Below are 27,672 nucleotides of genomic sequence, written 5' to 3' on the forward strand. Positions count from 1 at the left end.
GACACACTTATAAATCGTCACTAATAAACCTGATTTAAAAACATTTAGCTCAATTTAGCACTAGAGAAATGTGCGATCATTTCAGTCAGCTTATTATGCGTGAAAAACAAATGAGAAATTACGCCACGTGGTAACCCTAATTCCAACTTTCTTTTTGTTGTTTCTCGCGTTGTTTTTTCACGGGTAAATAGAAACGGGGTGCTTCGTTTGGTTTGCGGTCCACTGATCGCTAGGATGTTACTGTTTATTGGTTAAAGAGAGGGCGGTATTTATTCAAAGTCGATATAATAGGTTGGGCAAAAAGTCTTTTCTCATTATAGTATGTATGAACTTGTAATAAAATCTCTTTGGCTATACTATTTGTATCTGGCTGGTTTTGGTATCATTAAAAGTTTAAATTTTAAAGAAGATAATTCCATATTCAAATTAGGAAAATGTGTGATTTTTATTTATTTTTCGTATTGTCAAGATCAGTGAATCTAATGAAGAAATTCGATATATTTTAAAATTTCACTACAAATAGGTAATAATGCAACGCAAGCCGCAAAAAAAATTAGCAATGTTTATGGACCTAGTGCAGTGTCTGTGAGAGTAGCATAAATTTGGTTTAAGCGTTTTCAATCGGGAAAGTTTGATATCAAAGATGCACGTCGCTCTGGTCGCCCTATTACGGATAAAATGGATGCCATTTTTGAAAAAGTGGAGCAAGATCGGCATATCAGTAGTTACGACGTAGCTGATGAACTGGGAATTGACCTCAAAACAGTTGTGGCGCATTTGAAAAAAAACTGGGTACACAAAAAAGCTCGATATTTGGGTACCTCACGAGCTCACTGAAAGAAACCCAATGAACCGTGTAATCATTTGTGATTCTTTATTACGACGTAATGAAACCGAACGATTTTTATACCATATTAAATCGTATATATTATTATGTATTTAGCGTCACATCGAAAACTATTAGTAGGACGTGTCCAAATATTTATAAATTCAAATAGTCAGTCGATCTCACAATCTATGTGGAATTACTAATCATGAGCTAAACGAAGTTGTCATGAGGGCTCATGGATATCACGACATCACACGTCGTGACATTATCTCGAAGGTGGTATTCGCATCGTGTATCTATGGACATCTGTAACGATATACGCCGCCGAGCCGTGCAAGAAAAAAAATCTACACAAAACATAGACATTTGAATTTTTCTATCATTTATTTGCCGCTTTTTATTACATCAAGACGGTAAATTTGTTACAATTGTGTTTGAGACAGTTTTATTGCCACGAGCGAATCTTGTTGTGCTCTGATTAATGATGGTTCTGGTTGTCTCATCGTTAGAGTAATTAATGTAGTCGTTGCGTGGATAATTATGAAGACATTTTAATTTAGCGGTTATGTGGTCTTTGGTGGTAGGAGCTGAAGATTGTTGGGGGAATGGATTGAGGGAGACTTATCTTCAGTGCAGTGGATGCCTGTGGACCGATGATGATGATGATATTGCTATGGGTAGACGAGCTCACCGCGCACTTGAAGTTAAGTAGTTACCCAATACCACGAGCTCACTCACTATCCCACAAGTCTACTCACTCTAACCGGCGTCGGATAGCCTGCCGACCGAGGGGGCTGGTGGTCGTGGCGCCGAAGACCGCCGGTCCGGCGCCCCGAGGGGGAGGGTGATGGGAGAGATGTGCTCCGCACTAAATGCTTCACTTTCCCTCCTTTGCCTTTTCATGAGTTCTGTCTCATGCGAGGCTCGGACGTGGGTTGTTGAGCGACAGGAGGTTTAAGTCGGTTCGACCCCGACATGCTCCGCCCGCCATCCCCAGAAGAGGGCGAAAGTCCAGCGATTTCCTCCTGACAAAAAAAAACCACACGTCTAAACCGAGATAACACATTGATTCAATTCAATTCAAAGCTATTTTTCTTCTCTCACGAATTATTTATTTTATCCAGTACGAAGCTCGAGGCATTTCAGAGATTCTTAATATTATATTTCATTATTATATTTTCAGAATTTCAAAAGAATCATAGTACGTATTTTCATTACAAAGCTTTTTCGAACGTCGGCCAAAATGAGGATAGTGGCTTGCTTTATTTAAAAAAGTTTGATAAAGCTACGAATTCTACGGAGTACAAAGTGCGTTCATCTATACATATAAATAAAATTGGAGTGTCGGTTTGTAATCTTGAAATAACCACTTTTTACTACATGCATATGAATATATATTATATACGGTAAATACACCAAAATAACATTTTTTACAATTTTTGTCCGTCTGTCTGTCTGTTTGTTCCGGCTAATCTCTGGAACGGCTGGACCGATTTTGACGGGACTTTCACTGATAGGTAGCTGATGTTATAAGAAGTAACTTAAGCTACTTTTTTTAGACTAGCTTCGCCCCGCGGCGTCACTTGCGGTACGACAATAACCGCGGGTAAGATCGCGGTACTCACCTACTTATGAATAAATATAGGCTGTAAAATTTTCGATTGTGTCGCCGTGATTTTTCAAGTGTGGACCAACTTACTGCCCACTATTGGGTCTCTCGTCACTCATCATCGGTTGGCTGTCCCACTGGTAGTAGAATAAACTCTAACTACTAAGAACTAAATGGAATATCATACATTATTGATGTCCAAAGGCTCCAATAATCACTCAACAGAACCATCATATAAACATTAGTTCGGTTTGCTATTAGAGCTTATATTTTTAGTTTTTGAACGACATTAAAACAATATTACATTTTGTTTATTTTTTTTGTCTTACTAGGAATCTATCTTTATATGTTATTTATTCAACTGTAAAAATCTTTGCCAACCCTACTTTGTGTATTTATCCATTTAACTGAACAAAGTTTTAACAACCCTAGTGGAATACTCGATAATATTCCCGCGAAAGACATTAAAACTATACGCAGAACAACTACCGTATCTATCCTACACAAGTTTTAATCCATTGGGATAGTTTGTGTAGTATAATAATTTGAATAGTCCGAAATACGCACGTGCTTGTGTTAGTTGACTTAAAAGTATAATTTCCACTAAATATTGCCCTTTCGAACTAAGTTTGATGAGGATTTTTTATTTGTAGCAGCAACAATGACCGGTCTCAATTGAGCCATATGCGCATTTATTATTTTATTTCTTAGATAGGTGGACGAGCTCACGGCCCACCTGATGTTAAGTGGTTACTGGAGCCCATAGACATCTACAACGTAAATGCGCCACCCATCTTGAGATATAAGTTCTAAGGTCTCAGTATAGTTATAACGGCTGCCCCACCCTTAAAACTGAAACGCATTACTGCTTCACGCCAGAAATAGGCGGGGTGGTGGTACCTACCTACCCGTGCGGACTCACATGAGGTCCTACCACTGAATCTACTTACTGAATCTTACTTGAAATTTCTCTACCATTCAAAAAAGACCTCAAAGATAACGGAAAACCGTGCTTAGTCAAACAAACAAGGGATTAACGGATGACGCATGCGTATATTAGCCCAACCATTCATCATTTACACAATCTCATCTGGTCATTTATTTTAGTTGACACTCATTCTTGAACAAAACTTCTTGGTCACATTAACACACACGAGAATCGTGATAGTCGAATAGATACTTTTTTAAATACAATCACTTGTTAATTCTCTCTCTCTCTCTCTCTCTCTCTCTCCCTTTCTCTCTCTCTCTCTCTCTCTCGCCCTTTCTCTCTCTCTCTCTCTCTCTCCCTCTCTCTCTCTCTCTCTCTCCCTTTCTCTCTCTCTCTCTCTCCCCCTTTCTCTCTCTCTCTCTCTCTCCCTTTCTCTCTCTCTCTCTCTCTCTCTCTCTCCCTTTCTCTCTCTCCCTCGTTCTAGCTATTCACCCCACATGGTGGTGGGGTCCATTTCGCTCTGTCTTCGACATCCTCATCTGTAGCATTGCATTCCGAATCATATCATTGTAGATACATAAATACTGTAAAAATCCTTTTACTTTAGACCAAAAAAGTTACTATCAAGTTTTGTTAATCTTGATTCTTTTTCTTCTACCTTAGAATTACATTTTCCGAAATTCCTCCAAATAAACTCGTTAAGCGCCCCGCGGGTGAAGTTTCGGTTCGAGTCGCGCCTGGTTATCCGGTAATGCGACACGAGTAAACCGGATAGCCCTGTAATCCGGGCGGCCGTGTAGTTGTAGCCAGCGAATTGTACGGATAATAACCGTCTAGAAACCGGTTTTAAGATCCTTAATACGTTTAATCCTTGAATTAAATCTATGGCAACGCTGTAATGGGTAATTTTAGAAAGGCAGATTGGAATTAATTTTATTTCGTAGAATTTAAGTTAAAGTTTTCTTTGTGTGTTTCATAACAAATGCATGTAGCACCACTTTCGACTCCTTGCTTTTTTTAATTCATGTTCTGGTAATCATTTCCCTATCGACTTTATCACGCTTCTAAGAAACCTGCATCTCAGAACGAATTCCCATTCTGCGGAACTTTTTAAGTATTTTTCAGCTTCATTTTGCTGTTTTATTGTTGTGAGCAGCTGTATACTTTTCCGAGCGAGCACGAAAGATCGTAAATACGGCTACCTCCTTTGGGACTTTAGTTCAAAGCTTCCATTGTATAACGGCTGTGCCACTCTTAAAACAGGAATGCATGACTACTTTGCTGCACATACAGAGTAATCTACCAATACGAACTCACGATATTGCAGATGGGGGCTCGGCTACATACCTGCCATTACTGAGGTCAGATGAGCAGCACATTCATCTGGTCGTACTGGTGGTACCTCTTGTAAGTCCGCGCGGGTAGATACCACCACCCTGCCTATTTCTGCCGTGAAGCAGTAATGCATTTTGGTTTGCAGCCGTTGTAACTACTTAAATTGAGACCTTAGAACTTATATCTCAAGGTGAGTGGCGCATTTACGTTGTAGATGTCTATGGGCTCCAGTAACTACTTAACACCAGTTGGGCTGTGAGCTCGGCCACCCATCGAAGCAATAAAAAAAAAAGTTGAAAAAATGTTGTATGGCTAATTTACATACATAAATTTCACCTTCATCATAGATATTATATTTCTTTTGAAAAAAATATCTGTACCATAGCATTCTTCGATAGAAATGTACCGAATGGCATACCTATCAGCCCATGGACGTCCACTGCTGGACATAGGCCTCCCCCAAGCCTCGCCACAAAGACCGGTCCTGCGCTGCCTGCATCCAGCGGATCCCCGCGAACCTCAATAGATCGTCGGCTCACCTTGTGGGAGGCCTACCCACGATACGTCTTCCAGTACGCGGTCGCCACTCAAGAACTTAGATTGGCATACATTAGGCTATAACTATTTAACTTCCAATTAACCTTAATTTAATTTCAATTACATTTATATTAAGAATGCCATTATTTTTCCTTCTAGATATATTACTAGCGACCCGCCCTCGCTTCGCTTCGGAAACATTAAATTTTATTATTGATAGCCGCGACGTAACCCACGGTTATTGACGTACCGCGGGTGACGCCGCGAGACAAAGCTAGTCTAAAAAAAGTAGCCTAAGTTACTTCTTATAATAATATCATCAGCTATATATATATATATATACTCTCACTGATATATATATATATCAGTGAGAGTCAGTCCCGTCAAAATCGGTCCAGCCGTTCCAGAGATTAGCCAGAACAAACAGACAGACACAGACAAAAATTGTAAAAAATGTCATTTTGGTGTATGTACCGTATATATATTCATATGCACGTTGAACGTCCGTCTGGTGTAGTGGTAAGTGACATGGTCACTACACAAGGGGGTCGCGGGTTCGAATCCCGCCAAGGGAGGATATTTGTATGATAAATATAAATGTCTTTTCCAGGGTTATGGATGTATATTAAATATATGTATGTGTATAATAAAAATCTTACATTTATTTCCGTTATCTGGTACCTGTAACACAAGTTCTTTACGAACTTATCACGGGACCAGTTAACGCGGCGTGATTGTTAGTAAATATTTATTTATTTATATTTATGCACGTAGTAAAAAGCGGCTATTTCAATATTACAAACAGACACACCAAATTTATTTATATGTATAGATTAAGAAAAAAACATCGCACTATTCGAATCTGAGCACTTATTTAAAATGAATCGGCAAACGACATAATTCGTGGTGAAGCCATCGCATCAAGCCCTCCGGGTGTCATAAATAAGAGTAATTGCGTGGAGTACTCTCGCGTATAGGAGGAGTAACGATTTCCTTGACGGTTACACGGTCTTTCGAAGCACATAAAATGTTTCTAAATTATAAGAGACAGCGGGTTTTGTTTGTATTAATGACAGCCGAGCATTTGGTGGGCAGCGGCTTGGCTCTGCCCCTGGCATTGCTGATGTCCATGGGCGACGGTAACCGCTTACCATCAGGTAGACCGTATGTTCGTCTGCCTGCAAAGGCAATAAAAAAATCATCATACATCTCAATGAGTCACTTCTTGTATTTTTATTGACCGATATAGTCTTTCCAGGTCTATGTGGTTCCATTCTTGTCTACTGATATTAGATCGAAGTTTAATGGTTGGCGGCTATTGAGGTATTTGTACCAAATCGGATATTTGCCCAAAAGGATAAGACGCCCGATGCACTCCTGTCGTAAGCGATGCAGCTATGCCAGTACTCAAATCTCGCAGGCACAGTTTTCCCAATGAAGCACGTGCATGACACGAACTGCCGATGGCTTCCACGATTAAGGAATAACATCGCGTTAGCAAACACGTAAAAATTATAACTTAGCTGTATATTCCAAGTTGAGGATGCCTTGCAATCAAAGCGGGTTTTGGAGAGTTACCAAAATAAAGTTATGTTAGATAATCCTATTTTTGGAGTTTACTCCTTTAGAATCGATTTACATATATAGGCCCGGGGTATGAAAATTATGGGGACCAAAATCGTACTAGCATGTCACACGAAATGCGTTATGCGCCTGATTGGCTCCTGATTGCGTGATGCGTGCGCGCGCCAATCAAAATCGTACTAGCATGTCACACGAAATGCGTTATGCGCCTGATTGGCTCCTGATTGCGTGATGCGTGCGCGCGCCAATCAGGAGCCAACGCGCGGCCGCGTTATTGCAGGTGACGCCGGGCTGCTGCGCCGGCAGTCCGCCACAAAGCCTCGTACTGATCGCGCGTTTCTCTCATTATTGTATTTTCATATATTTGTTAGTCGTTTGTTTTGTGTCTCGTTAATTTGTTAATAATCTGTAGTGTATCGTGTTGTCGTAATATAGAACTATTTCTCGTATTGTTTCGTTTAATTTTTTATATCCAGTAAACTCCAGTCGTGCGTCGGAGCGGACACACACACTTTTTTTTTATTGGCTAGATGGGTGAACCTGCTACAGCCCACCTGGTGTTAAGTGATTACTGGAGCCCATAGACATCTACGACGTAAATGCGCCACCCACCTTGAGGTACAAGCTCTAAGGTCTCAAGTATAGTTACAACGGCTGCCCAACTCTTCAAACCGAAATGCATTACTGCTTCACGGCAGAAATAGGCAGGGTGGTGCTACCTGCCCGCGCGGATTCACAATCACCTACCACCAGTAATTACGCAAATTATAATTTTGCGGGTTTCATTTTTATTACACGATGTTATTCCTCCACCGTGGAAGTCATCGTGAACATTTGTTGAGTACGTATTTCATTAGAAAAATTGGTACCCGCCTGGGATTCGAACACCGGTGCATCGCTCAATACGAATGCACCGTGTTATCCTTTAGGCCACGACGTCTCCACAATTTTTTAATATTTAATATTTTTTTAAACATCAACACATTTCCAAATTCAAAATACCAAAAGGCCCTCTTTCTCACTCTCAATGAATGCAAAGTAAATCTATTCTATGTTGGGGAATAATTGAAGGATTTAACTTGAAATCGCCTGAAGCTCATGATTTGTACAATTGGATCGCTTTTTCTCTCTAGCGCATTCGCGGGGCCCAATGTATGTGAATCGAAGGCGATCCCATAAAATTTCATAAGACTGTTGCGGAAACAACGAGTTACTTATCTACTAATACCAACGTATTCAGACATTTTCTTTTCATAAATTTATCAAAATACAAGCTGACCCGACACTTTTCGTAGTGCCTCAATCTATAAGTAAAAGACCTAAGCTTTTGTATAAAATAAACTTAGAACAAACAAAAGAAATCCGTCCGACGGGGGACACATCAAAGGACAAACAAACTTGTTATGTTTATTTAATTCCGAGCATTTTCATATTTATCTACCTTTTAAAACTTTTCTGGACTTCTAGAAATAATTCAAGACCAAAATTAGCGAAATCGGTCCACCCGTTGTCGAGTTTTAGCGAGACTGACGAACATCAATTCATTTTTATATATATAGATATATATTCTTTTCAATAAATATGTGTATTTGTCACGATTATTATCTATACTTAATATTATAAAGAGGAAAGATTTGTTTGTTTGTTTGTTTCGAATAGGCTCCGAAACTACTGGACCGATTTGAAAAATTATTTTTCCATTAGAAGCCGACATTGTCCCTGATGAACATAGGCTACTTTTTTTTATTTTTTTTGGTTTCATGTGTGTTTTAATGTTTCCGAAGCGAAGCGAGGGCGGGTCGCTAGTATATTAATAAAATGAAAACTGTCAAAGTTTAATATATAACTAAGTAGCTATTACTAATTTCCGAGAAATTTTGAATATATATTTTTCTGTGAAAGTAACACGATTAAAGATAGGTATGTGTATTCGTAACAATTATAAGCATATTTATTTTTAAAAAAATATCAGAGTTTGTCCAACCTCCAAATGGAGTTTTGCCAAAAGACTAAATTTTAATTTTAACCTGTTTCACCTTTATGAAGTATTCGTCCAATGTGTTTTAACTAGCCAAGATTGAGTAGGATAGTATATTTTTAAGTTGCTTCTACGCAATCTAATCGTCTTTTATGGTGGAAGTTTCACAACTAAGGATTTATCATAAGACTGATTGTCCGCTTATTAACCAGAAAATGGACGAAACTAGTCCCCTTTAGTTGTTGCCAGTTTTATTTATTAGCTATAGTAAGATAATCATTTTAGTTACTTACTACTCCATTCTAATTTCACATGAAGAAGGATTAGCATATTTTTTTTTTTAAATCACGGTTATTGTGTTAGCAAGTCTTTTGAGTACGGACGGGTAGGTACCATCACCCTGCCTATTTCTGCCGTGAAACATTAATGCGTTTCGGTTTGAAGGGTGGGGCAGCCGTTGTAACTATACTCCTTAGAACTCATATCTCAACGTGGTTGGCGGCATGTACGTGGTCTCCGGTAACCGGTATTAAGTGGTAGGCAGCGGCTTGGCTCTGCCCCTGGCATTGCTGAAGTCCATGGGCGACGGTAACCACTCACCATCAGGTGGACCGTATGCTCGTCTGCCTACAAAGGGAATAAAAAAAAAAAAAAAAAAACATCGGGTAGGCCATGAGCTCGTCTACCCATAATGCAATAAAATCTCATATTATTCAACATAAAGCAAATACGTTTCATTGTCCTTAAAGAAAAAAATTAATGAGACTGAAGAAACCAAGTAACAGCTGCAGGTAATGAATGAAAAGTCTGAAAACTAAGATTGTCTGGAGTTACCACTCAGGAACCACGGCCAAAGAATGATTGACCTGTCTCTTTCTCGCATACCAAAAAAACGTATTGCTGCCTCTGTTCCGAGGGTCTTGAAGCACGTGTAGTTGGAGAGAGCACTGCTCGTTAGTCAATCCAATTAGAGGGGCGCCAATTACTTTTTAATTAAGAACTTTTAGAAGCCTTAATTTAAAACGGCTATCTAGAATTTAATTTTAATTAGCACATTTATAAATTATTTCTGATCGATCCTGATTTAAAACACTACATCGGATCTAAAGTCCGCTTTTGCTATTTATTCATTTGCTACTTCTTTCTACCTCATGTTTCAACGTGGAGTCGTGCGTGCTAAAGAGATCCACTTTTTTTTTATTACTTAGATGGGTGGACGAGCTCACAGCCCACCTGATGTTAAGTGGTTACTGGAGCTCATAGACACCCACAACGTAAATGCGCCACCCACCTTGAGATATAACTTCTAAGGTCTCAGTATAGTTACAGCCCCGCACTTCAAACCGAAATGCATTACTGCTTCACGGCAGAAATAGGCAAGGTAGTGGTACCCACCCTCGCGGACTCACAAGAGATCCTACCACCAGTATCAGACTAACTGTATTTTTGCGACACCGGGCCTGCCTCAAAGCTGGCATAGGTTCCAGTGGGAAGAATAACCGCGTCACGGTATGAACAGGGCATAGATCTCATGGGTCAAGCTGGCTGTCGATTCTCACATTTTTATAACCATATTCCGGTATCTACTTACAACCAGGTAGTACGTGAGTGTAAGGACCACAAATCTCCCCATAGCAACTAATAATAATATGTATGTGTTAGCGATAATTACATCGCAGTGATGCTACGTCAGTCTCAGGATTGTACGGCTGTCGATAGCACGTTAGGTTATAATCCCAATATACGTTAGTCAGTTAACTAAACACGTGTCTTATTAATCCTTGCCTGATATAGAGACTCAACATGAGCTTCTTCTACAGCAGAAGCAATCAGAAGTGCCTTACATACTTTTGAATTTCATCTTGAGTTTATGACATTAGGGGAACACAAGCTTGGGTGGTAATTGGTTATCGTGGCTCACTGAATCGCAATGTTATTATCACCACCCACAACGCATGAAGTTGAAATCTTAATAATTTAGGGTAACTGTTATCTTATTCTTCAAACAGAAACGCTTTATCTTTTGGAATTAAGTAGAATTGTGGTATACTATTTTAACACTACTGCCAGTTTGCCTGTAAACATCTAACTCCCCTTTCACAATAGCAGAAAACATAGGGTGGTGCTATTTTATACCACTAAACAGCCATCTAGAAGGATCTAAAATAGACACAATATTCTTTATAACAATACAAGACAGTATCTGCGTACGTCGTATCTTAAAAGGCCGGTTTGGTGAATAGTTTTCTATAGGATAATATAAACAATGTTAGGACTGTAGCACTGGCAGTCTGGATAAGTTGTGTCATAATACATTGTGATTTAATTAACCGATTATGTAATACTCGTAATAAATTTCGATGACACATGACGTATAAATTTCATCTGTAGTAAAATACTTTTTGTAATAAAATAAATTACTATACAAATATTGCAAAATGTTTTTGCGAATAATCTTTTTCTTACTGTAAAGCAAGAACCTTCTCGTTTAGATGTCATGATTTCGATTAAGAATTAATTCTGAAGTCATGTCTGTATCACCTTTTATCTCTCAAGGTATTTTTTTGAAGAGATATCTTGACTTTTCTCATCCTTTTTTCATCCTAGGAAGTTTGTGGTACTTGTAAAAGTACCACCTGTAGTTGTCTGAGGGTATGAAAGATTATTACAATTGCATTAGTTCAACAATAGTCCTACGCTCTAGACATGAGTTCGGCACCAAGATATGCAGTACCAAAAACAGTAAATAGGTATAATAGGGGAAGAAGTAAGGTAGAAAAGAATAAGGTCGTCTGTCTCACAGATTTTTTTTATTGCTTAGCTGGCTGGATGAGCTTACAGCCCACCTGGTGTTAAGTGGTTACTGGAGCCCACAGACATCTACAACGTAAATGCACCACCCACCTTGAGATATAAGTTCTAAGGTCTCAAGTAGAGTTACAACGGCTGCCCCACCCTTCAAACCGAAATGCATTACTGCTTCACGACAGAAATAGGCATCCGACCGCGTCCGAAAATCTCGCTTTAGCGATCGACTTCTTTCAGTCGATCAACTTTGAGCGCGTTAACGCTTTGGGCGACGCCATTCGCGCTGCCTCCACTGCACAACACTTTATCGCCGTTGTGCAGGAATACGCCGACGTATACGCGTCATTAAATACGTACGTCCTCCCCTCACTCCGCCGGTAATCAATGGCGTATATAAGTAGAATAAAGCCCCTATCCGTGACGATAGGATTTTTTAACGCTTACGGTCTAGCAAATCAACGTGATCAGGTTTCTGACTTTTTGCGTGACCATCAAATTGATATCTTTTTAGTGCAGGAGACCCTACTTAAGCCCGCGCGCCGTGACCCTAAAATCGCGAACTATAACATGGTCAGGAACGACAGGCTCTCTGCCCGTGGTGGTGGTACCGTCATTTACTATAGAAGAGCCCTGCATTGCGTCCCGCTCGATCCTCCCGCGCTCGCTAATATCGAAGCATCAGTGTGCCGAATCTCACTGACGGGACACGCGCCGATCGTTATCGCGTCCGTTTATCTTCCACCGGATAAGATCGTTCTAAGCAGTGATATCGAGGTGCGGCTCGGTATGGGGAGCTCTGTCATTCTGGCGGGCGACCTAAATTGTAAACACATCAGGTGGAACTCACACACCACAACCCCGAATGGCAGGCGGCTTGACGCGTTAGTCGATGATTTCGCCTTCGATATCGTCGCTCCGTTAACCCCGACTCACTACCCGCTAAATATCGCGCATCGCCCGGATATACTCGACATAGCGTTATTAAAAAACGTAACTCTGCGCTTACACTCGATCGAAGTAGTTTCAGAGTTAGATTCAGACCACCGTCCCGTCGTTATGAAGCTCGGTCGCGCTCCCGATTCCGTTCCCGTCACGAGGACTGTGGTGGATTGGCACACGCTGGGCATCAGCCTGGCTGAATCTGATCCACCATCGCTCCCGTTTAACCCGGACTCTACCCCGTCTCCTCAGGATACCGCTGAAGCCATAGACATCGTAACATCACACATCACCTCGACATTAGATAGGTCATCGAAACAAGTTGTAGCGGAGGACTTCCTTTACCGCTTCAAATTGTCCGACGATATTAGGGAACTCCTTAGAGCTAAGAACGCCTCGATACGCGCCTACGACAGGTATCCTACCGCGGAAAATCGTATTCGAATGCGTGCCCTACAACGCGACGTAAAGTCTCGCATCGCCGAAGTCCGAGATGCCAGATGGTCTGATTTCTTAGAAGGACTCGCGCCCTCCCAAAGGTCTTACTACCGCTTAGCTCGTATTCTCAAATCGGATACGGTAGTAACTATGCCCCCCCTCGTAGGCCCCTCAGGCCGACTCGCGGCCTTTGATGATGACGAAAAAGCAGAGCTGCTGGCCGATACATTGCAAACCCAGTGCACGCCCAGCACTCAATCCGTGGACCCTGTTCATGTAGAATTAGTAGACAGTGTGGTAGAACGCAGAGCCTCCTTGCCACCCTCGGATGCGTTACCACCCGTCACCCCGATGGAAGTTAAAGACTTGATCAAAGACCTACGTCCTCGCAAGGCTCCCGGTTCCGACGGTATATCTAACCGCGTTATTAAACTTCTACCCGTCCAACTCATCGTGATGTTGGCATCTATTTTCAATGCCGCTATGGCGAACTGTATCTTTCCCGCGGTGTGGAAAGAAGCGGACGTTATCGGCATACATAAACCCGGTAAACCAAAAAATCATCCGACGAGCTACCGCCCGATTAGCCTCCTCATGTCTCTAGGCAAGCTGTATGAGCGTCTGCTCTACAAGCGCCTCAGAGATTTCGTCTCATCCAAGGGCATTCTCATCGATGAACAATTCGGATTCCGTACAAATCACTCATGCGTTCAACAGGTGCACCGCCTCACGGAGCACATTCTTGTGGGGCTTAATCGACCAAAACCGTTATACACGGGAGCTCTCTTCTTCGACGTCGCAAAAGCGTTCGACAAAGTCTGGCACAATGGTTTGATTTTCAAACTATTCAACATGGGCGTGCCGGATAGTCTCGTGCTCATCATACGGGACTTCTTGTCGAACCGCTCTTTTCGATATCGAGTCGAGGGAACCCGCTCCTCCCCACGACCTCTCACAGCTGGAGTCCCGCAAGGCTCTGTCCTCTCACCCCTCCTATTTAGCTTATTCGTCAACGATATTCCCCGGTCGCCGCCGACCCATTTAGCTTTATTCGCCGACGACACGACTGTTTACTATTCTAGTAGAAATAAGTCCCTAATCGCGAAGAAGCTTCAGAGCGCAGCCCTAGCCCTAGGACAGTGGTTCCGAAAATGGCGCATAGACATCAACCCAGCGAAAAGTACTGCGGTGCTATTTCAGAGGGGAAGCTCCACACGGATTTCCTCCCGGATTAGGAGGAGGAATCTCACACCCCCGATTACTCTCTTTAGACAACCCATACCCTGGGCCAGGAAGGTCAAGTACCTGGGCGTTACCCTGGATGCATCGATGACATTCCGCCCGCATATAAAATCAGTCCGTGACCGTGCCGCGTTTATTCTCGGTAGACTCTACCCCATGATCTGTAAGCGGAGTAAAATGTCCCTTCGGAACAAGGTGACACTTTACAAAACTTGCATAAGGCCCGTCATGACTTACGCGAGTGTGGTGTTCGCTCACGCGGCCCGCACACACATAGACACCCTCCAATCTTTACAATCCCGCTTTTGCAGGTTAGCTGTCGGGGCTCCGTGGTTCGTGAGGAACGTTGACCTACACGACGACCTGGGCCTCGAATCAATTCGGAAATACATGAAGTCAGCGTCGGAACGATACTTCGATAAGGCTATGCGTCATGATAATCGCCTTATCGTTGCCGCCGCTGACTACTCCCCGAATCCTGATCATGCAGGAGCCAGTCACCGTCGACGCCCTAGACACGTCCTTACGGATCCATCAGATCCAATAACCTTTGCATTAGATGCCTTCAGCTCTAATACTAGGGGCAGGCTTAGGGACTCCGGTAACCGTACTCGTCGAACTCGACAAAGAGGTCGACGTGCAACCTAACCCATGCATCAGCCCGCTGAGTTTCTCGCCGGATCTTCTCAGCGGGTCGCGATTCCGATCCGGTAGTAGATTCATTCGCGAAACAATTGCTCTTGAGTTGTTAGGTCTCCTTCGGAGGCGCTCGGGCAGTTGTTAGCAAATCCCACCCCTCTTGGCTGAGCCTTTGCTCGCCCACCTGTCCTGGTGAAACTGGAAAGGCCTTCGGGCCACCAGTAAACTTTCAATCATAAAAAAAAAAAAAAAAAAAAAAAAGAAATAGGCAGGGTGGTAGTACGTACCCGCGCGGACTCATAAGATGTCGTAGCCATATTATAATATATAATATCCATCTCATATTATGAAACTCTTTCATCACAAATGAGGCAAAGATCGAGGAAGAAGACAAGAAGAATAAAATTACATTTCACGCCATTTAGTCAAAGCAGTAAACCTTGTTTTTTTAATCAATTTTTTTTTCCAATTCATAACCACATTTATATTTTTTTAAGTTCACGTGAATATAAATTGATTTACCATTCAGTCGTATTCCTTTCCAGCCTGAAAGAAATATTTCTTTAAGAAAATTGGCTTATTTTCTGAAGTGGGAATATAAGCGAAGGACTCTTTAAAAAACACTTTGTCACAAACGCTTGTGATGTTTCCTGACGAAATTATGGAGAAAAGGCTTGACGAAGATTGGGATTTTACGAATTGCAATGACGGGATTTGTTTACCTATATTCCACTTTGTACGTTATTACTTCCCTTTGAACATTTTTTTGGAGCTATTCGTATTTTATACGTGATGTAACAAAATAAAATACCAGTGTAGTCGTTTCATAGTATAAAAAAAGAAAGACCTTTACCATGGTCTAAGGTCATAGTGGCGCAAGGTGGCTCCTGTGCGCTGCCCAGGGTGTCTCACGAGACGATGTCCTTCGGAATCTCCCCGGGCATAAAACCCCGTCCTATCATCAGGACGGGTACTGGCGAAGGCGGACTTTCGGCGCGCACTATACGGTGCCTTGGGTTTTGCCAAGTCGGAGTGGTGGAGATCGATGGGGTTAGTCGATAGTTAGTTTTGGGGGGTCGGATCTTGCTTGGCTTACGCCGTGCGGCTCCTTGGACACCCTTTTCAAGGCGCAGTCTCCTGGGAGGAACCAAAAGAAGAAAACGACTTCCCTCTTCTTCTCTAAAGGCGTCGGAGACCGATATGGTCCTGGACTCCCCAGACTTAAACAAAAGGCTTCATGTTATAGGAAGTTTTCAAGATCTACCCTATAATTTTGCATAAGGTCTTGGGGAATTATAACAGTTTAGTGGCCATACAACATGATTATCGTCTTATCTATTTTTCGAGACACTGGATAACCTATTATTGGTGATAAAAAAAGAAACTACTACATATAAATCCGTGTAGGCCGACCACACCTACAGTGGTAAATATTAGAAATCTCTTGAAATTAGTCCATCAATAACTTTGGCAGGCTTGCGAGAGAAGATTCATTGCAAACGAAGATTTTAAATGTGGCAATAAACAACCGACCAGTTGTGGTCGTACATGCAGATACCAACAAAACTGAAGCAATTCAGGAAAACAAAAGCTCTTGATTAACTTCCGAAATTTGCTATGCAAAAAGACTCTTATAAATACAGAAATTTAATTATCCCTTCAATTCTTTATGCTATTACCATGAAAGTCCTGAATAGCTATTGAAGTAATACCGTATCTAATCCATTAATCTCGTGCCTACGGATGATTATAACGTTGTATCTCGGATTTCCATTAGCCAAGAAATGAAAAAAGATATTACATAAAAGCTTATTGAAATACCGAAAGTAATCACATTTCAAACCTTTACGTACTATGTCTTGCAGACTGTAATATCCCTTTGACCTTCATTAAACATACTTTAAAATAAAAGTTTTAGAAAAAAATGTTGGTCTCATCGGAATTTTTACCTTCAGACGCTTGGTCAATAATTCCATAGCATAAAAACAAAAAACAGATAACAGCTACTTTGTAACGGAAAGTCATGATGACCTCGTGACAAAAACATACAAGGCTATAGCATATTGCTGCATGGATGCGAAATATGGAAGGTGACCAAAAAAACAGGCAGCCGATTTAGCTTTTACCAAGCGCTGCTTGCGGCAAATACATTGGCATTTTCTGACCTGAGAAGAAATCCAACGAACGCACGTTGAAGGCGTATCGGAAAAAGTCAATTGACAAGCAGATCGCGCGTTGCTAATGGGCATGAGTGGACCACTCTCTTAGATCCTACACACATCCTGAGACAAGCCCTGGTGGCCTAGGGCAAGCAGAAATTAGGTCGACACAAACATACCTGCACTATGGCTGATGAAGACAATCGGAATAACCTGGGCCAAATTAAAGCACATAGCCCAAGAACGATCGCGGTGGCGAAATAATGTGAAAGCCCTCTGCCCCAGCTGGGAGCCTTAAAACTAAACAAACATAGCATCTACCCATTCTAACTTACAATACGCTCTAATTTTAGTCAAAACTATAACTAAGATGTGGGTTTATAAGGTCTACTATGATAAACAACTGACTAATTATTTTGCCATCTAAAGCAAATAGCTCTGAATATTTTCGCAACAAAATAAGCCGACTTGTTCGGTAACAAAATATCCACAGGCATTTGATTTGTTACTCTGTGTCCACAGTAAGGTTCTTTTATATCCAATCTCCATTAGCCTCACCAGGGGCTGGTTATTGTACGCAATCATTGGAACACATTTGCGTTCAAAGTTCCTCTGACGGATGACCTGCGGTGTTACTGTCGGCGTTTTGTGAAACAGCTTTGATTGAAAAACGATTTTTCGGTTTAATTGTGGCATCATTTTATTCACATTTGTCTAACCGAGTCTGTTTGTCTGTCTGTCACATCTACCGAAGAATTTTCGAATGAATTTAATTTCTTTTTGATTTAGTGGAAGAGGCAATTTTATTGCGGAGTCAGCGTTCTATTCTCAGTATATAGATTTGTTAAATACATTTGTTAATACATATCTAAATGTACTGGTCTTATCTCGTACGCATATATATTTTGAGTTTCCTCTAAAGGACAAAAGGCTTGCGATGATTATATTAAAGCTTTAGTGTCGCATGGGCCACTGAAAAAATATACTATAAAATGTCCCTAGCATTCGTTGATAATCACTCTAACCGGCACCATCTAAGTGTGCTTCGGATAGCCTACTAACCGAGAGGACTGGTGGTCGTGGCGCCGACGACTGCCGGTACGGCGTCTCGAGGGGGAGGATGATGGGAGAGATATACTCCGCACTAAGCACTTTACTTTCTCCCTTTGCCTTTTCATGAGTTCTGACTCATGCGAGGTTCGGACGTGGATTGTTGAGCGACAGGAGGTTTTCGTCAATCAAAAATGTGAAACTCTCAGGCTCACCGACTATTATTATTTATGCCTGTATAGACATATTTATATAAATCGCTAACACTATAAACTCAACCCGAAATATCCAGTTACATAGCGTGACACGATAAGAGGGATAAAATCCCGTATTTTTCACCTATCACATTGTTTCCACTCTACTCTGTCTTTGGAAACATACGTGTTCTTGCAATAACAAGTTCTAAATCTTCTAACTCTCAACTTAGATTTATAAAGCCTTGAACGATCAAAACTTGTGGTATTAAAAAACTTACTTCACTTATGCTTTATAGTATTTATAGTAATAAGGTGATTTTTTTTTGTATATTTATAAATTAAGATAGTTATTGTATTAATAAATTCGCGGATTATTCTATTTCTATTACATGAAATTGTCAAGATAACAAATTATTTATGGTCGTTGTAAATGACAACAATTCCAAAACTTGCTTGTTAAATTAAAAACCCGTATTTTCCGAGAAAGGCACGTATGCTGTTCCTAAGTGGAAAACAAGATAAGAACTGAATTCTCCTACTTTATTTCATTACTTGCTCGAGCGGTGTCACTGAATAATATCGTGAAATCTCCAACATGCAAATCTGGGTAAGAACGTATTAAGATTGGAGGATTCGTTTCTTTTTGAAAAAGCAACAAAAAATTCTGGTAATGCGACAGACATAAACATTGATTTAAGTTTATTATTATCGAATTGTCGCGTTTTATGACGTCCCATCGACTCATTAGATAATCACCTAAGTCGGAATATGATGTGATATGTGGATTTTAAATGGACCAAAAGTCTCCGGTATCCCTTTTCCACTTCATTCAAGTTCTACCGCAATGAAAACAACGTCAACGAATGTCGCTACCCACGTGAATAAGAATAAGTGACTGCTCCTATTAGGTAAAGTAATTGTGTAAATCAGGGGCGAGCAACCTTTTTAATCAATGGGCCAACTTTAATATTTTTTGGCGGGCCGCACATAGTTTAACTGTTATTAATAATTTCCGAAACATTATTTGTAATATATTAGATTAAAAAAATATAAAACTACAAAAAGAAGAATTAAATAATACAAATTTTAATGCAAGATAAAAACAAACAAGAAAAGAACAGAAAAACAAATTGATGGGAGAAAGTCGATAAAATAAATTCAATTTTAGAAATGCTTGGAGTCCCGCATGTTGCTCATCCTTTATTTAAATTAAAAATTAAAACTCATGTTCAATTACAGAACTAGCATATAACCACTTCTGTTCTCCTAATAATACAGATTTATACTTTCAACAAAACACCAACAAACATAAAAGGTAGAAAATGAAATGTGAGTTATTAAAAATTCAATTCAATCCAAGTAAATTGGTTCGCTCGCCACATCATTACACTGAAACCCAAAAAATTGTATCAAGAGCAAATTTCGAGGCAGCCTACGTTTGACCGGCTCCGTGTGCAACGAATAATATTTCAGCACATATTATGTACCTATGTATGTTTATTTGAGTTGGCAATTTTTTAAAATAATGCCGGAATTAATTAGTTTCAATTTCATTTTCTTGTTACTCTTGTTTGATTAAAAGAAAACTTTTTGCTCAATGTTTTATTGAATTGTCAGAGTTTTCTATTGCCTTCTCCTAATCCTTATCCTTATCCTCAACGCCGAGGATCGTGGATCGATCAATGCTAATAACTTTCTCCTGGATTATCCTGCGTCATTCCTGCCTATCCCTGGATAAGTATTATATAACATAGAACATTTGTAGCGTTACGAATTGTGGGCATTAAAATTAGTTAGTAAAAATAAATTAAATCATAAAATTCCGATGTCTTATCATAAATTTTTTATTGCATATATTGGTGGACGAGCTCACAGTATATCTGGTGTTAAGTGGTTACATACATACGGTACATTAAGTGGTTACGTAGATACGGAGCCCATTGCCATCTATAACGTAAATGCCGCCGCCCAGTTTGAGATGAGTTCTCAGGTATTCAGTATAGTTACAACGGCTGCCCCACCCCTCAAACCGAAAAACATTACTGTTTCACGGCTGAAATAGGCAGGGTGGTGGTACCTACCCGTGCGGATTCACAAGAGGTCCTACCACCAGTAAAGTTAAAGGCAAAGCTACAGTCGTACCTATTTCGGCAGCGAAGCAGTCATGATTTGCGAACAACTAAGCTACGCAAATAAAGTTAAAAATGAAACGACAAACCGTTCTAAATCAGGTTTACGATTTGTAAACACACCAAGGTAGTGCCCGTTTTTTTTTTGCTGTGACGGGAAAACAATCTCAGTGCATTGATGCAGTGGTCACTGAAACCAGTAGGCATGATAGAGTGACAACCACCATCAACCCTGAGATGCTCAAACATGTCTTGTGCGAATAAAATAACATATCATTATCAAATCAAAATAGACTGAAAGTGGCACCTGTGACAGAGAAGCTGAGAAGTGCGCGTTTGGGATGGTATGGACACGTGATGAGACAAAATGAAAATGAGGTTGGTAAGAGAATGTTAACTATGAATGTGGAAGGACATAGAGGAAGAGGTAGACCTAAGAAGAAATGGATGGATTGCGTGAAAGACGATATGTGTAAGAGGGGAGTGAGCGAAGAAATGGTATATGATAGAGGAGTATGGAAGGAGAAAACATGTTGCGCCGACCCCAGGTGACTGGGAGAAGGGCAGGATAATGATGAATAGACTATTGAAACCGTAATAATTCTTTAATATTTATTTGAGCTAATTCCAAATTTTAATTGATTTCACTCGATATCTTGTCTGATATTTAACGCTGAATAAGGATTTAAACACTAATTAATTAATCAAACGAGATTTGCAGGTTTGACGGCACTTGGAATTGGTTTATAATTGAGTGATCCATGCTTATTCGACAGGGACGTACTCAGGACGAAATGGTCGGGTTGAGAGCATGTAAAATTTAACAGAACTAGAGTAATGATTCATGCTACGGTTTTCTGATGCTTTCAAACGAATTATTAGAAGAATTCGCTTAATTTGGAACAAGAAGTAGACTTCCTGTAGTGGAAATTATAATTTTTTTTATTGTCCTAATCAGGCGAGCATACGGCACATCTGATGGTAAGTGGTTACCGTCACTAGTAGACGTCAGAAATACCAGGAACACAGCCAAGCCCCTGCCTACCGTAGATTTCATTTATAACTTCAAAATCACCACCGACAATAGTTTTTGAAGTTACTTAAACAGTTAAAAAGCCGTTACCTTTATTATAAAAAAGGTTAATAAAAAAAAGGAGAATAAATAACCACTGGAAGTACAGCCATCAATATTAATATCTAAAGATTTTTTATTACATCTTATCTGACGTCACGACCCTTAGCGTAGTAAATGGAATCCAGTAGGCTTAATCAAAATTTTTAACCTCTTGATTTGAATTTGTATATATATTTTCGGGGCGACTCATCGATGTACAATTGCGAGATCCAAAGAACGGCGCAGAAAGCAGGTATGCAGACTTGTCAGCGTCTAACATTCTATCCTCAGTCCTTGGTCTGTGTCATGATGAGGAGCTTCATGGTGGTCGCTACAAAGAATATAATAATAGCGCGATAAGTTAGACAGAGAGAAAGCCCACTGAGTTTCTCTCCGGATCTTCTCAGTGGGTCGCGTTTCTGATTCGGTGGTAGATTCTGCGAAGCACTGCTCTTGCTAGGGCCAGTGTTAGCAACACTCCGGTTTGAGCCCCGTGAGCTCACCTACACGTCAAGAGAAGCTGAAATAGCCTCTCAATACCAGCATAGATAGAAAAAAAATAGAAAGAGAGATTTCCATGGATTTTTTCCCATTACTTTCCTATCTTCTTTCATAGAGCACTTCTTAAACTTCACTAAGACATTCTTATTGAGCAAACTCAAATATAATCAAAGCCTTCGGTTCGCGCGGACTAATTAAACAATAAAATGCTTTTCATTAAATTTTTGCGTTAAATTTAACTTTACGAAGTAACTCAAAAGGAAAATCGGATCAAAGGCTAACAATTGAATTACAAATGCTGAACCCCCTTTAACCAATTTTAATAAGTGTTCTGAATTAATCAATGTCGGAAATGGCGGACGGATAAAAATGGAATGGATTTGATGCCACTTTGACCACTTACTCAGTTGGTAAGGGTGGTTTTGCATTGGCGCAAAATGAAGTTACAGTCCGATGATTGTGAATGGTGCTTCTTCATCATGTGGCATTCAGAATACCAATCAATTATTTAAGCCAGCGCTTATTCAAGACAGGTCTGAGCAGTTATTCGACGGGATTGCAAGTCCACTCACCGATTAATCAAAGTTAAGATTAATCGATGACACCTTGCTTCTTCCCAGGTGTCTGGTTGATCAAGATTATTTTGAACAATGTGTCATGTGATCAACAAACGCTTCGCAAGAAAGATAGGCTTTTATACCAATACGGATGCCCACAAAACGGCTGCCTATTCATATATATTTGCCGCAGACGGTCATTAGTTTGGTAGCTAAACGAAACGCAGCACGATTCCCAAAAGATGGCAGCACGATTGCGGTATCATCGGAACTCGGCTAACATCGCGCTACGACAGCTCACACTTACCAACCAGCCTTCTTGAAGAGCGGTGCCTCCGTCCTAAGAACTGTTATTCGTTTTCGTTTGCTAACGTCCAGAGAAGATTTCCAAATTGTTTTAAGACAGCAAACGTGATTGTTGTACTCAATATTTCTCTTAGCTCGATCACCCTATTCGTACCTACAATGTCTGACGATGGTGATAATAATTGTGGCTTCTCAGGCATATAAAAATTCACCCAAATGCATTCCAAGTGCGTACCTGGATTGTACACGTGCCGCGAAGACAACTCGGTTAAATCGGTGTATACCATTAATTACACGTGTCAACTCGAATGTGTGCTTAATAGAGAATTCATGAATTTACGTCTTTAAAGAGATATCTTTGTCACTGTCTAATTTAATTCAGAGGATTAAAGTTTGACGTTGGACTATAGTTTTTTTTTATCGCTACATACTTTGCGCTGCTTAATTTTGTTTTGCTATTTAATATCCCTTCCAGGATTTATATATGCATATACGATGTAATAAAATTTATTAGATTACAATCCAAAGTTTAAAGTGCAACCCAAAGCTTGAAAAGGATTAATGTTGAAATGTTTTCAACTTAATGTATGCAAAGCCGAGCTTGAGCAGTCATCGTTTGAGGTTAATCACGGAATTAGTTTTATGGGAATCTGCAAACCCTCTTACTTGATGATAGATTTATTCACAATTTGCACCGTTCGGATGGACGGATTAACACTTAACATGTTTATCTACACAAAACACACTTAATATATTTACATAGAACTCGTATGTATGAATATAAAGCTTCCCGTTTGTTATTAAGAGATGATTTATGCGATTTTGCTGACTCTGATTAGTAGGCAGCGGCTTGGCTCTGCCCCTGGCATTGCTGAAGTCCATGGGCGACGGTAACCACTCACCATCAGGTGGGCCGTATGCTCGTCTGCCTACAAGGGCAATTAAAAAAGAAAAAGTTGTTAAAAAAGAAACGTAATTTCGTTGCGAATTTCCCATCAATTCTACTTCTAATTTTTTTTAATTTTTTATTGCGCATATCGGCGAACGAGCTCACAGCCCACCTGGTATTAAGTGGCTACCGGAGCCCATAGACATCTACAACGTAAATGCCACCACTCACCTTGAGATATGAGTTCTAAGGTCTCAGTATATTTACAACGGCTGCCCCACCCTTCAAACCGAAACGCATTACTGCTTCACGGCAGAAATAGGCTGAGTGGTGGTACCTACCCGTGCGGACTCACAAGACATCCTACCAACAGTAAAAAAGCATTTTGTCTGTATAACAATTATCTAAGATTCCCATTCTTGTCTTTTCGAAAGGCATCGTGAACACAGAATATATGATACATATGTCCAACCTATTACTTAGTCTGGCCATAAATACTGTTACAATTAAAACCGTTTCAGTATCTTCTACGATTATTAAATACAATACACGAAAGGCGACTCAATCCCTTATGACTGTGTCAAACGAAAATCGAGGCCCGACAGAGGAGATCTCGCACAATACAAGTTAATACCCAGAGCCTTATTTTGGGTCAGATTACTCTCAGCCTCCGACCGAATGGGTATTAGCAGCTTATACAGACGCGTATTATACATCCAGACATTAGAACAGATAACCCGCTTTTTTAAGAATGAGAATCGAACCCACGACACTCAGCTCAGCAGTAAGCTACTACGCTGTTCGCTTAACCTTGATAGAGAGTACCACACAACCATCTAGGGTAGGCTGCGGGTTAGCGGAGCCTCCGGCATTTCTGACGTCGTATGCTCGTCTGCCTACAAGGGCTTTTACTAGTGGTAGGACCTCTTGTGAGTCCGCGCGGGTAGGTACCACCGCCCTGCCTATTTCTACCGTGACGCAGTAATGCGTTTCGGTTTGAAGGGTGGGGCAGCCGTTGTAACTATACTTGAGACCTTAGAACTTATATCTCAAGGCGGGTGGCGCATTTACGTCGTAGATGTCTATGGGCTCCAGTAACCACTTAACATCAGGTGGGCTGTGAGCTCGTCCAACCATCAAAGCAATAAAAAAAGGGCAATAAAAAATATACGCAATTAATAAACTATAATCTTTTAGCAAATTGTGAGCCCGTAGGTATGCCCGTATGTACCACCGTCCTGGAGACTTGTTCCAAAGCAAGATTCATTCAGCAGCGATATAAAAAGTTGGTCATGAATTCGACTCTATCTGTTATTTCAGTGGGCTCACGTGAACATGAAACCACAGATGGGTCGTGAGCCTTCCTACCTAAACAGTACAATAAAATAATATGGAAGACAGAAAAGAAAAATATTTTCATTAAACGAGAAAATGGTATAAAACTTCAATAACATTATTATACAACTAGAGCCATCTATCCTCAGGCGCGGTCAAAGCTTCCTAAGAAACGGAGGCGAGTGCTTCCAGTTGAACAGCCTCGAAGGAAACGCGACGCCAGCGCCTCCAATCGACGCGTCAATGCTGTAAAACACCCGGTCGTAATCAAGGAGTTTTCGCCGGGAGCTAATAAATTTGGTAAGTCTTCACGAAAATGTCCATAGATGGCGCTGTTCGCAAAATCTCGGTTTCGAAATACTTCGAGAAAATATTCATAGATGGCATGCAAGTTCGATTCAATGTTTGAGTTTGAGAGGTTTCATGTGTTTATCATTAACTTATACAAAGTAATTTTAGTAAAAAAGTCATGCTTGAATAGCAGTATTATTTACATAATTATAATATTCATTACAAAGCATTAAACAAATACTTATTTTTTAGTAAATTTATGTAATTCATAAGACCTCATTCATGGTAATAGTGACATTACATCCGTTTAAGAAGATGTCATTCATTTCATATAATGTCAAATCATCGCTATGATTTAAGTCCATAGGTTTATGTAATATACACTCACGTACGCTCATAAATTCTATCAAAAGATGCTGAGTTTGTTAGTGGTAAAGATGATGACAGCGCTTTCGCCAGATGCTCATTCGTCTACTCATAATTTATACATTTATTATTTATTAAAACACGTTTATAATTTTCTTAAAAGGAAATGTGGAATTAATATATTTCCCTCTTGCCATTTCCAGGTGTGAATGGAATGAACATGATCAGTCTGGCTCTGCAGGGTCCACCAAACCTCCTGCGGCCACCTTCGACCCAGCCACTCCAAGCTAGGGCTCCTATTGGTAAAGCACAACTTTTTATGACACCAAATATGTACAAGGAGCTTTGAGCTATACTTAAGGGACACTAGGCTTTGTACAAACAAAGGCTTTGTAAAACTCTATTCGTATTTACTACAAAACTTTTCCACCCTTTTAATAATATTCTGAGCCACTCATTAAAAACCAATCAAAGAGTACTAACATTAATCCCATAATCCGATTTTAATGCACGATAAGACAATTCTCCTCTGTTTTCCAGTTGAAAGTCCTATCATTCACACACAATCGGGGGCGATATCGTTGGCGTCTCTGCAACCGCCTCTCCTGACCGCACCGCCCCTGCAACCACGCCCTGCAACCACCGGCTCCTTAGACCTCATGCTGCCGCTACAACCGAAACTACTTCCAGGCTACAACCTGCAGTCTTCGTATCTCTCGAACACACTCTCGACAGTTCGACCGCCAGATTTCGATAAAGAAAAAGAGTTCAAACCGAAAGTAGAGATAATAGTTGAAAAAGTAGAGTCGATCGATAGTGACAGTAGAGACAGTGAAAATAATTGTGTCGATAGTGTTTGTAAGGACGAAGTCAATAATGTTATTGATAGTAGAACGACGAATAATTACAGAGATAACGAGCATAGTCCTAATAATAATTCCTAATGGTTGCGTTGTGTTGTGAAAATCGGAGCCAGTAATAATATTTGCGCTGTAATCAAAACAGACGGTTATAGAACATGACGAAGAATGGCGATAATTAATTTAATATTTGAAACGATTCAAATCCCGATGAATGTAAATAAACTGAAGATAATGCGCGTAATAGAGCACTTGGTGTTTAGAGCAATTCTAAACATAAAGTTTTTATTACTATTTTTTGAATTCTGAAATAGAATAATAATTTTGACAACACAGTCATTGTAAATCAATCAACAATTCAGGTCGTACGTGCACGTGTTGTATGTAACTAATTAAAATAAAATAAAAATAATCTCTCTGAATATATCTAATTATTGAAGCGACCAGCACAAAATACAGTCCACGCTCTACACACTTGGTACTCAAACACTCTATATATTTACATATAAGTTCAAGTCGTCACTCATGAATACAGAAATGTTAGAGGCAAGCCAGGGTGCCGCTTTTAGCTAAGATGTCTTTATTCTCCTGCTACATTGGGTAGAATTGTGAAGTAGTTCGTTTGAACGCCAAGCAGCTAGTGGATAATAAATTTTAAATGCACTGGCAATTCTCATTGTAGTCCCAAAATAGACTGGTCTGGTAAAATATGTTAGTAAAAAAAAGATCGGACTCCACATAATTGTTCACCTAAATTTTCCCTATAATGTATTCGTTGTAGATGAACGAAATACGAGGATCTGTAATTCTATAAGTAACATCGCAACGATATATATATGAAAATCAAGCTAAATAATAACATTATATAGTTAGTAAACGCTTAAGCGGCGTAAATAAGTAGGCAGCGTCTTGGCTCTGACCCTAACATCGCTGACGTCCATGAGCGACGGTGACCACTTACTATCAGGTGGGCCGTATGCTCGTCTGCCTACAAAGGCAAGAAAATCCGATTCCTCTTTTCCACTAATATCGCGTCGTAGTCACTTGTG

The 27,672-nt window shown here is 40.3% G+C and overlaps 1 protein-coding gene across 1 annotated transcript in view; it reads left to right on the forward strand.

The window, feature by feature from the left end:
• The window catches only part of LOC114247074 (potassium voltage-gated channel protein Shaw), a 217,318-nt gene extending 189,848 nt beyond the window's left edge, over positions 1-27,470 (forward strand). Inside the window, exons 8-10 of the mRNA XM_089738287.1 lie at positions 25,256-25,406; positions 25,967-26,065; positions 26,304-27,470. Of these exons, the coding sequence (XP_089594413.1) occupies positions 25,256-25,406; positions 25,967-26,065; positions 26,304-26,707 (654 nt within the window). The 3' untranslated portion in view covers positions 26,708-27,470. The remainder of the gene's footprint in view (positions 1-25,255; positions 25,407-25,966; positions 26,066-26,303) is intronic.
• The last annotated feature ends 202 nt before the right edge of the window (positions 27,471-27,672 follow it).

The sequence above is a fragment of the Bombyx mandarina genome, chromosome 03 (genome assembly GCF_030267445.1).
Source record: "Bombyx mandarina strain Sakado chromosome 03, ASM3026744v2".
In the NCBI taxonomy this organism is placed as follows: Eukaryota; Metazoa; Arthropoda; class Insecta; order Lepidoptera; family Bombycidae; genus Bombyx; species Bombyx mandarina.